Raw genomic sequence first — 18,308 nt, 5'->3', positions numbered from 1 at the left:
AGAAATTTAAATCATCACCCAACGTAAGAGTAATGGTACAAACACAAATTATTTCACATCTTTTCAAACTATTGATATGACAATTTCTTACTAGTTTTTATTTAAATTCACCACTAGCATTACATTTTTACTTCTCAATAATAATCCACCACATCAATAATTTGTAAAAAAACTTATAAAATAATTTGTGATTTTAGCATTTTCCTCCAACGTAAAATAATAAGACAACTCAACTGATAAAATTTCTAATAATTGTATAAAAGATTTAAGATTCAATCCTCACCTACACCAAAAACTAATTGATATCTAGATCTAATGATAAAAAACTATCATTAAAAACGAACGCTATAAGTTGAAACTTTCTAAAACAAATAATAATAATAATATAGCAAAAGAGCTTTCCAATTTTAATCAGCCCAATTCTGACATGCGATCATAATATTTTGTTACCTTCCACTACCGTTAAACCAAAAACAATACGTTTCTCACAAGCTCTTGATCATATCATGGTGTGGCTTATGTTGTTCCTTTTTTCTTCATTGGCATAATTCCAATGATTGTACAATCCATTATAGGAGTTTTTTTTTTTTTTTTTAAGATACGTGAAGGATATTATTTCTTTTCCATCACTTAGACATATATAAAAAAAGATTGTGACAGTTCATTTTTTACGGTATTTTCAAATCATTCGTTTTTTATATATCGGAATGGACGATTTCATTAAAAGTCACAAGTAATGTTATTAGTTTAGCTTAAGAAATAGGCTTGATGAGCTAATACACACCCACAGACGAGGGACAGCATACAGAACAAAATAAATAAATAAACATTCTCTAGTCTTAGTATCATATCATAAAATACTTGGTCAAAGACAATCAAAGTCAATGCCACTCTATTCCTCCTAATGTGGTAGAGCCCACCCCTTCCCATACCTCACTGAAGCCTACTTCTTCGTTGTCAACACCTTCCATGTTGCAATCCCACCAGCCACAGCCATTGGCATCTGCAAGCAGATAGAGATACCAAAATTTTCTTTAATTGGTTAAGGATAAAACAACAACTAAGCCTTCAAAATAGAATATAAATTTAATAAAAGATTTGAAAAAGAAAGATATAGCTGACTAACAGTGATTGTAAAGAGGTCTTCGCTTCTTCTTGCTATTATATTTCTCATCCTTTCCTTTTTCCTTCGGTTTTGGATCACCTCCAAGAACTAACAAATGCTTTCGAGCAACATATTTCTCGTCACCACCTGCACCTGATATCCACATAATTTAAAGTCAAGTTCAGAACCCAAAGATGAAATTGGAAAATCAAACGATCATTTACCACCTACTTTAATTGGATGCCAATTTTGATCCAATAATTTCACAAGATATCTTTTTTTTTCTGTACTTTTCTTTTCTTTTCTTTTTTAACCAATATCCTGTAGATCTTATATATATATATATATATATATATATTAATTATTATAATTACATTGGAGTATGATAGAAAACACATATCACATGATGCATTTACTTCATTTCCAAACTTTTTATGCTCTTCTAACCTTGCAAATGCTTCTTTGATTATTACACTCAAATAGATCCAGGGATCATCCTAAAGGATGTATGCACATACACATGCTCTGTAGCAATCTGCAAAACAGTTACGAATTCCTTTTAACCTCTGTTAGTACTATTATGAATTACATACAAACTAGGCAATAACCCAGCTCAACTCAGCCTCTCGTTTTTAAATTATGATGAGGAACCCATCCCTTTCAGAGGGTGGATACATGTTCCTACACACAAGGACCTTGCATCTGAGGAGTCCAGATAGAAACACAGGACCTCATAGTTCCTAAGACGTGTGCCTCACCATTCAAACTTCCTGCAACTTTTGGAACAGTTTGCACAAAAATTTGTGTATAACTTATTAAAGCAAAAACGTGAGAGGCCAAATACTGGGATCTTCTTTGGCCTAGGTTGCTTGTTGTCTGTCCCTCAGGAGAGCCATCTAAGAATGAAAAACCAATACAATTGTTTTAAACTTTCAAAAAGATTCAGTTATTCAGGGCCCTTTTTTCCCAGAATTTTCAGGCCTCCTTGAACTTTTGTTGTTATACTTGACATTTGACTATGAATGCAATCCTACTGAAAGTAAAAGCAGATAAAATTCTAGAATACTTGAGCATTATGGCTCCAGCTCCTGAAAATTTTTGTTATCATTTCAGTATTTCATTGAAAAAGAGGTGGGAACAAGTCTAGGAAGTTCAAAAAACCGTAGAAGAAACAAATTTACCACATTGACAACACAACTGTGTCACTGCATCCTAGCATTTGGAGATAAAGGAATCTATCATTTAAATTTAAACTGATTCCTAATTCCTATATAGATTATTAGGATTTGCTTGATAGTTGATAATTGACATACGTTGTTGAGTCACATGACACATCACCACAAGTCTACAAATTAAGATTTTGTGGGTAATGGTATCTAACATGAATTCAGTATCCTTCAGCCCTTCAGCTCATGTAAACAAAAAATAAAAATAAAAATTCAATATCATTAATTCTACTAATACTAATACTCAAGCTAAACGTACCAAAATCTTTGCTTCATATTGGCTAGTGCACAAAGAAACTAATGATCCATTTTCCAGCAGAATAATATGCAAAGGAGAAAGTAAAAGGTGTAGGCATTTGGGTTTTTTCATAATCCAGTAAGTGCAACAAATTTCTAATTCTCTACTTTCCTGCTGAGTGACTAATGATTATATTGAATTATTTATGTGATATATATTTTTAATTTCCTTTTTCACTAGTCCACGAAAGCAGAACCAATTAAAACATAATAGACCAGTGAGCAGTTGTTAAATTTTCTATTTACAAAACCAACCAAAGACTTAAATCACCAACACATTGTAATAACTGGTACCAGATTGAAACATAAGAAAAAATTGCTGTAAGGTATGATGACAAACCTTGAAATGGGTTCTTCCTTTTTCTTGATTCTTGTGCTTCATCTATGTTACAACTTTCCACTTCACCAACACTACATGAACCTCCACAATCTCCTGTGTCTTCACCAGAATGCTTGAACTGTTCAAAAAACACTTTATCCGTCACACAATTTGTCTCTGCTTCCCCACCTTTGTTGGCCCCATTATGGCCATCAATGGAGCCACTTGATTCTCTTGGACTTGGACCCAGCAATGATGAAAAAGGCCTCGACTTTCCCTGTCACAAAACAACGCTATGATCAATTCAAATTCTGATACAATTTTTTATTAAAAAAGAAACAAACAATGTCAAATATATAACAAGCTGAAACTAAAAGTGATCTCTTTTCTCTAATACGTCTAATAGAATGATAACATGTTTAATTTGGTTAAAAAATTAAAAATGATAACCCAAAACATAGAGACTAAAATCACTCTTTTTTTTGTCCATATAACAAACACGCACAAAAGATTGCGAGTAATAATAAATAAATCCCAGAATCTGCTTATATTTTCACAGCAATCAAACAGACTAAAATACCTGAACCGTTCTGGGTGGCACAGAAGTAGTATGCAGTTTCCTGTCAAGGAAGTCCGCGAGCGACACGTGTGAGCCCTTCTTCGAAGCTTTGTTCTGAACACCTTCTTTAAAATCATTTGAACTAATTTCATGTACAACAAAAAATAAATAAAGAAATTAGCATCAGTTTAATTAATCAAAATGGATTAATGAAGAAAAAGAATTAAGGGTATTTGGTTTAATAAGTACGAATTAGAAGAGCGAGAGAGAAATGAGGAAGCGATAGAGCGCTGCCCCAAAGCCCTGATTGTGATTGAACTTGAACAAGCGTCTTTTGGTTTCATTTCTTAACCTTTATTTTTTTTTCTTCTTCTTCTATTTTTATCTCGTTTTAATACTTTTGAGTTTTGAGCGCCAACAGTTTGAAATATTTGCGACAATTGAAATGTTTGGTTTCCCGGTTACTCTCCTAAATTGTACTTTTGCCCTTAACATTAGGCCAAATTTATTCCACTATTCCCAATCCAATTTCTTTTTCTTTTCTTTTTTCCTTTTTTTTTTTGAGAATAGTGTGTTAAATTATCATCTTTTGGGCTTTTGTCATGGTTTCATTTTCTAAGTTTCAAAATGCACCGATAGCTGTGAGTACTCACATCAAGTGGGTTTATAATAAATGCTACAATAATTGTGTATATATACATTGTTACTGTAATTTTGCATTTTAATATTTTATTAGTTTTTTCCTCTCCCCATTAGACCTCCACACTCTGTCTCTCTACACTCTTCTACTCCATCTCACTTTCTCTCTCTACAACCGATCAATCTATCCATCTATCGCCACAACCCAACCACCACCACCACCACAACATTATAATACATAATAATCTGACCTCAAAATCAACGAAATTAAAATCAAACACAGACACACCAAAAGAGACAGAGAGTATTGTTGCAAACTTGTGGTTATGGGTCGATGCTTGAAGGCCGACTGGAACATGTCTCGTTGCTTGTGAAGGAGGTCGGTGTTTGTGGGTCGACTGGAACGAGTTTCTGACATTCTATGCTTGATACTGCTTGTGGAGATGGATGCTTATGGAGGCTTGGGGTTTGAACAGAAGGAGAGGTGATCTAACTACGAGGGAGTGCTAATCTGAGCAAAGAAAAAGAAGAAGAAATAGGTGCGGCGGTTGAGAGAGAAAAAAAAAATTGTGGGTTTGGATGAAAGTGGGGTGAGAGGTGAGAGTTTTTTTTTTTTTTTTTTTATACAAGATAGAAATTCTACTCTAGCCTAATCTAAGTGTATATGTGTGTGAAACTTCCTCCTAGAGACTTGAACCCAGGCCCTTATCCCCCACACCCTACAAGCACTTATACTTGTGGAATGACCATAGCACCAAGGGTGTGCGGTGGTGAGAGGTGAGAGATTAGATATGTGTTTACCGTGTTTTGTGTGAGGAGAGAGAGAAAGAGAGATATTAAATGAAAATACTAATAAATAAAAACTAGTGAAATACACCAAAATATTTTAAATTATCAAAATACACTCATATCCCTATTAAGGGCCATTTGTGAAAGCCCAGGCAGATAGAAAGGAAGCCCAATAATAAGGGCAACAAAGAATTGACAAAGTAGATAGCAAAAAACCATTAGGCCCAAGCGGCAGGAATAATGGATCACAGGCCCAACAAATAAACAAATGGGTCTTGAAGAGGCAAGCGGGCTCAAAGAAGCCAGGACAAAAAGAAATAGCATCCCATGGGCAATGTATGAGGTAGAAAAGTGAGAAAGGGCTGCCGCAGGCCCAAGGCAATGCAAACTAAGAGAGTAAGGGGTTTATGGCAGGCCCATGAACCCCAAGGATGAGAATAAAGTTATTGGGTTGGGGAAACCCAATGAAGTTAGTAAAAAGCCCATAGGAGTGTGGAATTAAGCAAACGGGCCGAGGAAGTCCAAAGAAAGCGATTAGGCCGTGGATGCCTAAAGGAAAGCCCAAAGGGACATAGGAGCCCATAAGTGAAACCAAAACAGTGCCCATGACAAGCCACTGAGAAAAGGAATAAACGGCTGGCCCAAAAGAGGTCCAGCAGGATTAAGTTGTTACGGCAGGAATAACAGTTCAACGTTGCAAGAAATAAAGAAAATCAAGAGTGGACCAAAGAAATGTAAGGCCCATCATCAGACAAAGCCCAGCTCTTGAATGGAGCGGGAAACCAAAGAAAAGCCCACGTAAAAGGTCAGAAAACACAAACGGAGAGTCTCCAGATCACGGCATACGCATGAGTAGCAGGCAGACTCTTGGACATATCTGAAAGGAAAGCACGCGTAAGGCCCAGGCACCACCAACCTGTACCCAGCCAATATAGGACGTGGTGGGGCCATGAGCCAGAGGTAAGAGGTAAAGGGGGTATGGTTTGGTGGTGGGGAGAGGGGAAAAGATCTATTTTGCAGCTCCTGCCCAAGCCCTTTTAGGAGGTACATCCTGTTGAGATGACAGTCCACCCAAAAAAGGCAAGTTTAAGGGGGGAACCGTTGGGTGCATGCCTTGAGGGAAAGAGAGAGAAAGCATTTATACCGTGGCAGGAAATAAGTGCTACGGTAGATTGAGGAACGAAACAAACCTGCCTTTGTCTGGCAAGGGTGAATGTCGCACAGACTTGGTAGTCGGCAAGTACACCCAGACCAGACAAATGCGGTTAAGGGGCAAAGTGGTAAAACATTGGTCACAGTAAGCACTATAAAAGGGCCCTTGTCGTGCCCTGAAAAGGGGATCGAAAAACAGAGTATTCACAGAGTAAAAAAAGAAAAACAGAGTAAAAAGAAAAGAAAAAAAAAAGATAAGAAAGAAAATAGAGAAGAAAAGAGAGGAAATTGAGGAAAGAAGAGAGATAGTTCAATGGGCATGCACCAGTAGGTTGATTTCCCTCTCTCCCCCTTCAAATCCTACTCTCTTCCAAAACGTAACAAGGACTCCTTTTGGGCAATAACCATTCAGGTCCGACTCCCTCAAAACCATTAATCCCCACGGCAGGATCTTTTCCTGGGAGATTATTTGCATTGAGAAGAGGCGTTCTCCCCTATTTGGCTTTGCTTCAGCAGACCAAATTTAAAACTTGATTTATGCCCATTCTTGATTGGTTCATATTATTTTCTTTCTCCTTTACTTTCTCTGTGAATGACATTATCACAACTGTAATCATGCTTTATAAGTAGGGATTACATAGCCATTTATTTAAATAGTCAGAGTACTCTATTTTTTTGTTATTATTATTATATCTGTCTGTTGTAATTCATCTGAAACAATTCTGCTTGCCGTAAGCCTACTCCTGGCAGACAAGGCATAAGTTTGTGCACAAACCGGCCCAAGTTGAGTTACAATTGGACCGGCCCCAACTCCCTTACTCAGAAAACATTCAGGCCCATTACCGCAGGAGGCAGCCCAGCCCAACGCACAATACGCACAAAACGCCCCTACAATCCCAAAATCTACAAAATGACCAAAATATCTTTGAAATATTCAAAATAATACCATTGAAATCATCAAATGCACAAAATGCCTCTAAAGTCTCCAAAGTACTTCCAAATCTTCAAAGCTATCAAAATAAGATAACTATGAATCATCACTAAAACAACCCTTCAAAACCTCAAAGATGATTAAAATACCAATCAATCTTCAAAATAATCAAAACACCCTCAAAATCTCCAAAATTAACGACGTATTTTTTATTCTTCAAACTCATACATAAAAACCACCACTCTCATCACAAAAAATACTAACACAGGAAGAAAAAAGTGCAATGATGACAAAGGAGAGGTGATACTACCATTTGAAGGTGTTAGCCCAATATAAAGCATGCTTGAAAAGGAGTACACCTTATACTCATGCGAGATAGAGAGGACAAAGTGGAAGAAGTTGAAAAAATGATATATAATGTAATTTATTGATAAATATGTTTCGTCAAAAAGTTTTTTTTTTTTTTTTAATTGGGGAAACACACAACCAAATAATAATACTTTTTGAGGCCTCACAATTTGACACATTATAATTCTCATATATTTAGATTTTTTTCTATTTATAAACACAATCATAATAAATGCCTATTATAATGTATCTCTCCATATACAAACACTGTCATAATAAATACATAATAATATTTATCATAATGGTCAGACATCATGTTTAGATAAATAAGTAAAATTGTATTAGGTTACTTTTTTTTTACATTGCACGGATTATGAACTTGTGTGTGTATATACATACAGTTTAAATTCTAGGCAAAAATACTATTTTCGACCCTACATTTTCACCTCATTTCCACTTTGGTCCCTACTTTTTTTTTACCGCTTTTAGTCCCAAAAAAAAAAATTGTTCAATTTTTGGTCCCTACCGTCATTTCACTAATAGAAAATAGCCTACATGGAAAACGGAGTGCACATGTCGGCATTTTAAATATTAAAAAAAGCTACATCATTATTTTTCCTTTTCTTTAATTATTTTAAAATAAAATAAATTTTAGTTATTATTTAATTATTTAAATATTTGATTGTTCTTCATGTTCTTCTCCAAGAACATGGTTGCACAGAAAATTAAAAATTCAAGATTTTCTTCTATTTTCTTGCATTTTCTTTGCAACCAAACAGACAAAAACACCTACAAAACAATGATCAAACTCAACAATTCTAACACAATCAAATAACAAAACCCAAACCATGGTCAAATCAAAAACACAAAACCACACAAAACCAAAAATACCAAAACACAAGTCAATCCTCATCAATTTCAGTTTTGATTTCCTTTAAACGATCCTAGCCAAAGAGAGAGATGATGAGATTTTGGCCATGGGTCTTTGGGTCTTCAACCATGAAATGGTTTGGCCATGGGTCTTCAACCATGAGATGGATTGGCCATGAGAGAAGAGAGAAGCCCGAGTTTTAGATGTGAGAGAGAGAGAGAGAGAGAGAGAGAGAGAGAGAGAGAGAATGAGATGATAGGCGTGGGTTTCAACCATGGGTCTTTGGGTCTTCAACTATGGGGTTCAGCCATGGTCTTCAGCCATGAGATGGATCGGCCATGAGAGAAGAGAGAGTTTGAAATGAGAGAATAGTGTGTGGTCGTGTGGTTTGAGTTTGAGATGAGAGAATAGAGTTTGAGTTTGAGATGAAAAAAGGAAAAAGAAAAAGTGTGTGGCCAGTTTGAGAATAGTGTTTAGGTTTGGATCTTATGTTAATTTTTTGCGTTTTAAAATTTTTGGGTTTGTGTTCTTGTTCAAAATCCACTTAGATCTCAATTCATGTGATTTTTTATTTTGTTTTTAATTTTTTTATTTAGTTAAAATTGATAAATTTTTTAAAACTTCTTTTAGGGTAAATCCAAATTACACCATGGTTTTGAAACTCGGACCGTTCATTAAACCGTAAAAGGGAGAAGTTCAAGGTTTTTGAGGTTGAACTGAGGTCGATCTGTGATGACGTCATAATTAATTTAATAATTATTGAAAATATAAATAATTATATTAAATTAGTACAAATATTTAAAAAATTAACTAAAATAGTGCAATTAAATATAGAGATCTATTAACCTGGTTTAAAACACTAATATTACTATTTTCGTGTGTATTCTAATAAGTATTACTGTTTACTCAAAAAAATTGAAATCTATTATTCCTTTATAGAAACAAAGAGATCTATCTTTCAAATGTATTTTCTATATCATAACTTTAAGAAATATTAAATCCTAGTATTTTTTATGTTGATTAGTTAAATTTGTGATAATATCTAATAATATAATTGATGAACACAGTGAAATCAGTGGCTGAATGTCTTGGGCATCAATGATCAGAGAGCACTTGAAAGTCTGAAAAAGCAAACACAAAATCAGAGGTGACCGGGGAAGACCGGCCAAGAATCCTCCGATGGTAAGTATTTTTGGAATTCCAATTTTTATGGAAGTGTCTGAATGACTTACCCTCTTGTGGATGAGTGCTTATATAGCACGCCTTATGGGGCAGTTACTTATTTAGTAACTTCCCCTATCATTGAGGAATTAGGAAGATTCGGAGGTAACTTCCATAACTGCTTTGGAAGTTACATTATTCGGGTTTATTTTCTATAACTGTCATTAGAAACTGGCTAGGGTGATGTACCTTGACCTTTGTGTTCCGGATTGTCACAAGCTCGTCCTAAGCTTGCATGGGAAGAGACATCTAGAATCTAGGAAGGTCGTCCAGGTAATTCCTAGGACGGACGACCTCACCATGGACAAGTACATTTATTTCGTTCGCCTCGTTTACTTTGGACAACCGCATTGGACGCGTTTGGAGTTGTGTATTATAATACTATTAGTTGCCCCCTTGTCCATGAGTCGTTCAAGGAAACGTGTGGTCCCATGTCATTCCTTGGAAGGACGCGCTTATGTTTTTTATTAGATTGTGCCACGTGTTACAACCTCATTGGTGACCAGCTGTGTCGATTCATTTCTTCGAGAAACATGCCACGTGTCACTTTCTGGTTCGCTGTGTCATTTCAGATGCCTAAATCTACGACCTATAAATAGTAGAATTCCTTCATTACCCTTCACATTTCTAAAATTTCCTTCCTTAACTTCCCTCGTCTTAGAGCCTCGTCTAGAAGCATCCTCTCGTCCTTAGTTCTCCGTCTAGAGCTAGGTATTTTTCTTTCCTTCTTTTCTAGGTTTTCCTTCAATATTACAAAATGTCTGAAGTCGTTCTTTCCTCGTCTAGCAATAGTGTAGATAAAGCTATAGACGAGTATCGTGACGCTTCTAGCTATAGTAGCTCTAATAGTGATAGCAATAGTAATGGTAGCTCCATGGACAAGGGATACACCTTTGGGTTGGTTTCCCCCTTGAGGTTATTCAGGAACAGCTTAGGATGAGGGTAGCTTCAGGGGCTGGCACCTCGTTGAGTATTCCCTCGTCTCCTCCTTCAGATGAAGTAAAAACCGTGTATAGTTGTGCCATAGGAATCCCTTCCAAGACGGACGATAGGAAGTTAGGTTTACTTAGGAAATGGTACCAAATCCCCGACAACCTCAATCCTAGGTTAGCCGTCCGTGGGGATTGGTGTTGTTAACCTCGTCTCGGGATAGGTATTTATGAGGTCTATCTTCTAGGGGGACTTAGGTTACCTCTAAATGCTTTTTGCCAGAGAGCTTCTTACTAGATTAGGCTTAGGATTTTGTCAATTTAACCCTAATGCGTGGAGACTCATCGTCTCTATGAAAATTTTGTGGAGAGAGGTGTTTAATGGGGATCATCCTCTTACTGTGGATGAATTCCTTTATTGCTACAAACCCTCCGAAATTAACCAGTCCCTTGGCTTTTATCAGTTTACAGCCAGGGGTAAACACTGTAGATTGATTAAATCATTAGTTACCTCTGACAGAAACTGGAAGACGAAACCTTCGTCCTGAAGATATGTTCATATTTTGTTTTACTTTATTATTCCAGTAAGTGTTTTAATTTTTGGCTTGTATTTATCTAACCTTGTTTTCCTTTGTCTATTTTTTGTTTTGTAGCTGTTGAACGTCCTTCTTTGAGTAAATTCCATCGTGATCACGTCCACAAGGCTCGTCTACACATTGATAGAAGTTTTCACTCGTTGGTGACTCTTCAACGTCTGTTCACGTGGAGACTTGGTCCTGAGCCGTCTGTGGAAGCACTTGCTCACGAACTTACAACTCGCAGACGTGAGTTCTTTCTATACTTGGAAATTTTCTACATTATATATACATATGTATACATACATTTATTTTATTATTATTTTTAAAACTTTATGTTTTCCTTTTTAGGAATGGCCACAATGAAAGAGAACAAAGGGAAAGAAGTTGTGGACGAGGCTGCTAGGCTTGGGGTCCAATCTCAGACTCGTTCTTCAGCTAGAGACAAAAGAAAATCTTTGCCCAAGACACTGGATTTTGGAAATCTTCCCAGTCGTTGTGGGAAGAAAGCGAAACATGGGTCGTCTAGGCCTGAGATTGCTAAGTCTATTCCTTCCTCTCAGCCGTCCATCCAAATGGTTGACATTGACCCGTCCGTCCCCGCTGATAATCCTGCCAAGACCGTTGCTCCCCCTTCATCCAAGACCACTACTCCTACCTCGTCCCAACCTTCCCAGAGGATCCCCATGAATCTCCTGGAGAATGAAGACTTGGCTTAGGAGAGGTTTGAGAAAGCTGTAACTGGTGAGGACGTGGCCGTATGCTACGACATGTCCTTGAAAGAGTTTGAGCACTCTGGTGTTTATGATCTTTTTAAGGTACCCTTTTATCTCGTCTTGTTTTTAATAACATGTGTATATTTGACTAACCATAACTTTCTAATCACGTGTAGGCCATGTCAAAGTTCATAGCTGCGTCTAGACAAGCTACAGAAATGGACAAGACAAGGATTCTTCTGGGAGAAGAGGATACAAGAGATTAAAGATGACTGCAAGGGTTAGGCTGAGGTGGCAGCCAAAGCTAAAAATGAAGCCAAGGACTCGCAAAATCTGATTGAGGAGTTAAGAGCTGACGCGGTTGAGAAGGATACTCGTCTTGACTATCTTCAAAAGAAGAATGACAAGTTGAGTGCCCTTCTTTCCAAAGAGAAAGCAGATGCAGTGGCTGATGCCAATTATGCAACAAGTTTTGAAGATTTTAGAATGGATGCTATGGAAAACTTCCCTGAAGTGGACTTTAGCTCCATTAAGCTTAACTTTACTGCTGCTACAAGCTCTCTCATTCATACTAGCTCCGAGGACGTCAATATTGAAGACGATGCCATTACTCAACCTGCTCAGGACGTTGGAAATGACCCCCCTCAATGAACTTTAATCCTTGTTGTTTGTGTTCTTTCTTCTTCTTCATTTTTTTTTTTTTAAGGTCCATTGTTTGGGACTTTTTAATGAAACTTAAATACATTCAGCTCGTCCATAGTGCCAGGATGGGCTTTCAAACAATTAAGTTTCATAAGGGTGTTTGGACGTTGGTCGTCCACCCTTATACAATTGAATGAATGTTTATCTTCTTTCTTAGTGTGTAGACGAGTTTTTATTTTATTCATATAACATTGATTTCAACCTTAGCTCGTCCATGGTAGGAATTCTTTCATGTTTAACATGATTATTTCTCACCATTCTTTGGATTTCGCTAGTATAACTCGTCTTTGCGGATGGGAAGAACTTTTTTCAGCATTACTCGTCCTTAGACTTGGCAACTAAAGTTTCTTTTTAGGGTCCAACTTTTTACTCATCCATAAATTGGATTGTTTTAGCTGGCATCCTATTTAATAGATTAAGCATTTATGTATGCATTTACTCATCCATGGGTTGGACTAAAGTATTAATGGCTTTGTCTCGCCCATTATTTGGACGAATATGCCTTGAGCCATTTTGTTTTGCCCTTAGGAAAGCTGAGACGTTACATCTCTGTGTCCAGAGAATTTACTCGTCTTGGGCTTTTGGCCTTCTAGTGGGTTAATTTAAACGAAAACAAAATGGAAATTAGGAATTCACAACATTATGTACATAACATAAATATTTGTTCATAGACGAGGCATATGCTTAGAAGCTAATGCCTTTTAGGGAATAACAAATACAAACAATCCATAACCCACACACAATAATACTAAAAAATATGTAGATAAGTAAAACACACTTTAAGCTTGTCCGAGATAATACTCGTCCATGCTAGCATTTTACTGATAATACCGTCTCAGGTGTTCAACATTCCAAGGATGCTCCAATTTCCTCTCGTCTAGGGCCTCCAAGTAGTAGGATCCTTACCTTTTGCAGTTGATAACTCTGTAGGGTCCTTCCCAATTAGGTCCCAATTTCCCATGAGCCGGGTTCTTGGTTGCCAAGGAAACCCTTTTCAGGACGAGATCTCCTATGTTGAACCGTCTTGGTTTCACCATTGCATCATACTGCCTAGCCATGAGGTTTTTGTACCTTGCTGTCCTTTGCTCGCATCTGTTCTTACCTCGTCTATTAGATCAAGGCTTAAATGGAGTTTCTCCTCATTATCCTTATCTTGATATGTCATCACCTTGTGATTGGCCATATGCACTTCTGCAGATATGACTGCTTCACTTCCATAGGCTAGCTTGAAAGGAGTTTCCCCTGTAAAGGTTCTCACCGTCGTCATATATGCCCACAGAACACCTGGTAGCTCGTCTAGCCATACTCCCTTTGCCCTTTCAAGCCGAGTCTTAATGATCTTCAACAAGGATCGGTTTGCAACTTTGGCCTAGCCGTTTGCTTGCGGGTGGGCAAATGAGGAGTAATGATTTTGAATTCCGAAGTGTTTGCAGAAGTCTTTGAAAAGTGCGTTATCAAATTGTCGTCCATTGTCAGATATCAATACTCTGGGCACCCCAAATCTACACACAATGTTTTTCCAGACGAAATTCTTGACATTTTGCTGTGTGATATTTGCTAAGGGTTCCACTTCCACCCACTTAGTGAAATAATCAATGTCAACCACTAAAAACTTCATCTGTCTTGTACCTAGTAGGAAGGGACCCAAGATGTCTAGTCCCTATTGTGCAAAGGGCCATGGGGCCGTCATTGGGGTGAGATACTCTGACGGCTGTTTGGGGACGTTACTAAATCGTTGGCATTGATTGCAAACCATGACATATGCCTTGGCATCAGCTTGGATAGTCGGCCATTAGTATCCAGCACGAATGACCTTATGGACAAGTGATCTGGCTCTTGAGTGATTACCACATGCTCCTTCATGAACCTCCCTTAGTACATAGTTCGCCTCGTCTGGAGCTAAACACCTAAGATAAGGCTGAGAACAACCTCTTTTATATAATACCTCGTCCATAAGGATGTATCTAGCTGATCTGACTCTGAGCTTTTTGCCATTTTCTTTCTCCTCTAGAAGCTTCCCGTCCTTCAGGTATGACACTATTGGGGTCATCCAATTTCCTTCGCTTTCTACCTGCTACAATTCTGGAAGATCTATGCTTGGTATATACTGAATTTCATCAAACTCGTCCATGGCTTCATTCGCTGAGGCTTCCTTTGCTAAAATATTTGCTTCTACGTTCTCTTCCTTTAGGATTTGAACAAAATTAACTTCCTTGAATCTCTTCACAAGCCTTATCATCCTATCAAGGTACTTCTTCATTCGTTCTTCCTTAGCCTCATATGTTCCGTTTACTTGGCCCATGACCAGCTGAGAATCTCCCAAGACGAGTATTGATTTGGCTTCCACTGATTTAGCCAACTCCAGCCCCTTGAGAAGGGCTTCATACTCGACTTCATTGTTGGTTGTTTGATATTGCAAATGGACCTTGTGCTTCAGTTTATCTCCTTCTGGGGATTGTAAAACCACCCCTATTCCTCCTGCATATTGTGTAGACGAGTCATCCACATGGACGACCCACTTCTTACTATCCTCCATTCCACCTAAGTCATCATAATTCGGTTTGAACTCCGCAATGAAATCTGTCAGGGCTTGAGCCTTTATTGCATGCCTTGGTTGGTACCTGATGTCAAACTCATTGAGCTCAACAGCCTATTGGATCAATCGTCTTGCGGCTTCCAACTTGTTCATTGATTTTTTAAGTGGATGTTCGTCATGACATTGATGACATGAGCTTGGATAAGTAATGCTTTAGCTTCTTGGAAGCTATTATTAATGCAAAAGCCAACTTCTCTATTAATGGATATCGTCCTTCTGCTCCCCTCAGTGCTCTACTTGTATAGTACACAGGCTTTTGCACCTTTCCTTCCTCCCTCACCAATGCTGAACTTACGGCATGCGGGGTGATTGCCAAGTACAAATACAACTCTTCTCCCAACACGGACGGACTCAGTAAAGGTGCCGTAGTAAGATACGTCTTCAAATCTTGGAAAGCTTTCTAACACTCGTCTGTCCATTCAAACGCTTTTTTAAGAACCTTAAAAAATGGAAAACATTTGTCAGTAGCTTTAGAGACAAACCTGTTAAGGGCAGCAACTCGTCCAGTGAGAGATTGAACTTCTTTGATATTTCACGGAGGCTTCATATCCAGTATTGCTTGAATCTTATCAGGATTTGCTTCAATCCCCCTATGCGAAACCATAAATCCAAGAAATTTCCCCGACGATACTCCAAAAGCGCATTTGCTGGGGTTCAACTTCATGTTGTACTGCCTATGTGATGCCCCAATTTGATTAATTGTGTGATGTGTGTGGGTGTGTGATAAGTCCCATATCGGGTATTTACTAGGTAGATCTGGGCTTTATTAACAACTACAAGGAGCCTCAATTGTGACTAGTCCTTTTGAGGTATAGCGCAGATGTGACTAGCGCTTTTCCTTGGGTCGTTACATATGGTATCAGAGCTAGCCCGGTAACCCTGTGTGGGCTTGGAGACACTACCCCACAAAGTGGGCCCTAATGAGTTGCAGTAGAATCTACCAGCTGGTCAATGCCCAGCAGCGGATAGCTATCCATGAGGCAAGCTTTGTTTAGATCGGTGAAATCTACGCACATTCTCCACTTACCATTTGCTTTTTTGACCATTACTACATTGGCTAACCAGTCTGGATGATAAACCTCTCGAATAAACTTTGTTGTGGCCAACTTCTGCACCTCTTCCTTAATAGCATTGTCTCTCTCAGAGGCAAATACTCTTTTCTTCTATCGTACAGGCTTAGAGGAAGGATATACATTCAGACAGTGGGTAATGACACTAGGGTCTATGCCCGGCATATCCTTATGACTCCAAGCAAACACATCAATACTTTTCGTCAAAGAACGGACGAGATCCTGCTTGGCTTTTTCTTCTACATCTACTCCAACCCTGGTACACTGTTCAGGGTTATTCTCGTCCAAGAAATATTCTCTAATGCTTCGGTAGGCTTTGCGACAATTCTCCTTTCCTCGATATTCATCGTCTGAACCTACTCGTCCATGGCCAACATAGCCAGGTAGCACTCTCTTGCTATCAGCTGATCTCCCTGCACTTGTCTTATCCCATGCTCTGTTGGAAATTTGACTTACAGGTGGTAAGTAGACGTAACTGCTTTCCAACTATTTAAAGTTGGTTTTCCAATTATACTGTTGAAGGAGGATGAAGAATCTACCACCAAGAAATTCATGTCCCTGGCTACCTGTTGTGGATATGCCCCCACCACCACAAGTAATGTAACAGTGCCCACAGGTTGCACCTTCATTCCACCAAAACCTACCAAAGGCGAGTTTACTGGACGAAGTTGGTCTCATCCGAGCCTTATTTGCTGAAAGGTAGGGTAATATAAAATATCTGCTGAACTTCCATTGTCCACCAACACCCTTCTAGTTATATAGTCAGCAATAAGCAAAGTAATAACGATGGCATCGTCATGGGGGTGGTGAACTCTTTCAACATCCTCGTCCATGAATGTGATTGCTTTCTCGTCTGTGGTTCTCGTCCTCGGTGATTGTCCAGAGAGCTAAACATTATGCACTACTTTCAGGTATGTCTTCCTGGACTTGGATGACTAACCTGCTGAACTTCCTCCTATAATAACTCTTATTTCTCCAAGCGGGGATCGCAACGACTCCTCTACCTTCCCTTTCAACTTTTCATCCTTGTGCTCTCATCCAAGGAAATTTCTCAACTTTCCTTGTCTGATGAGATTTTCAATCTGCTGTTTCAGATCGTAGCATTCATCCATGTCATGCCCATGGTCCCTGTGGAAGCGACAATACTTGTTCCTATTGCGCTTGTTGGGATCTCCCTTCATTTTCTCCGGCCACTTCAAAGAAGCATCGTCCTCGATTTGCATAAGAACCTGTTCAAGCGGCGTATTCAAGGGCGTATACTGCTGATTCCGTATCGGCGGGCCTGTCTTGTTATCTTGATCTTTCTTTTCTCCCGTCCATCCCTTCTTTGGACAAGGACCTTGTTCTGGATGACATGGACGATCAGTTTCCATTCTCTCGGCTCTTTTCCTCTTCTTGGCTATAATCGCGTCTTCCGCATTCATAAAATTTTGGACTGAATGGATGAGTTCGGCCATGGTTTGAGGCTCTTTCTCGTAAAGTTTGTGGATGAATAAGTCAGAGTTAACTCCATTATGGAAGGTTGCCAACAATAACTTGTCATCCATCTCGTCCACTGTCAGGGCTTCCCTGTTGAAACGAGTAATGAAGGACCGTAGGCTTTCATTCTCCCCTTGTTCAATGGTTAACAAGTTGGATGAGGAACGTTTATGCCTTTGTCCTCCAATAAAATTATTGACAAACAACTTACTCAACTCTTCGAAAGAACTCACTGTGTTAGGAGGGATCTTACTGAACCACACTCGCGCTGGTCCTTTGAGAGTGGTAGGGAAGGCTCTACACATAATCTCGTCTGGAACCCCTTGAAGGTGCATTGTAGTCTTAAAAGTTGCAATGTGATCAAAAGGGTCATGCGTTCCGTCATACGAATCCAAAGAAGGCATTTTGAACTTTGGAGGCAAGGGGTGACCGTTGATGGAAGTCGTGAAGGGGGTGTCTGTTTGGTGAACTAAATCTTCTAAGGGGTTTGCCCTTCTCATGTTCTCCCTCATTTCGTCCATAACTTTCCTCATCTGGTCCATTTCCCTTTCCAAATGTGGCACCTTTCGTGAAGTGGTACCTCTTGATTGGCTTTCGGGCTTAACATTTTCTCTACCTCCTTGACTCTGGGCTTGTCCTTCAATGTATTCTTCATGCCGTTGCCTTCTTGAATTAATCTCCCTGGTCAACTCCTGGTTCTGACGGGTTAGCTCCGCCATGGCGGTTGCCATGGACTACACATGTTGAACAGAGGATGGTTGCATGACTGGTGCTGACTAACAGT

General features: G+C 38.7%; 1 protein-coding gene across 1 annotated transcript; it reads right to left on the bottom strand.

Moving 5' to 3' along the window:
* Positions 1–803: 803 nt before the first annotated feature.
* LOC126688441 (uncharacterized) lies at positions 804–3,879 on the bottom strand. The gene is made up of 5 exons (XM_050383139.1): positions 3,756–3,879; positions 3,528–3,648; positions 2,969–3,224; positions 1,127–1,258; positions 804–1,003 (listed from the first exon to the last, which is right to left on the bottom strand). The coding sequence occupies exons 1-5, from the start codon at positions 3,848–3,850 to the stop codon at positions 882–884; spliced, it is 726 nt and encodes a 241-aa protein (XP_050239096.1). The 5' UTR covers positions 3,851–3,879; the 3' UTR covers positions 804–881.
* Positions 3,880–18,308: the final 14,429 nt, after the last annotated feature.

Source organism: Quercus robur, chromosome 6, assembly GCF_932294415.1.
Source record: "Quercus robur chromosome 6, dhQueRobu3.1, whole genome shotgun sequence".
Lineage (NCBI taxonomy): Eukaryota > Viridiplantae > Streptophyta > Magnoliopsida > Fagales > Fagaceae > Quercus > Quercus robur.
The sequence above is the reverse complement of the archived record's forward strand: the minus strand, read 5'-3'. Positions and strand labels throughout refer to the sequence as shown.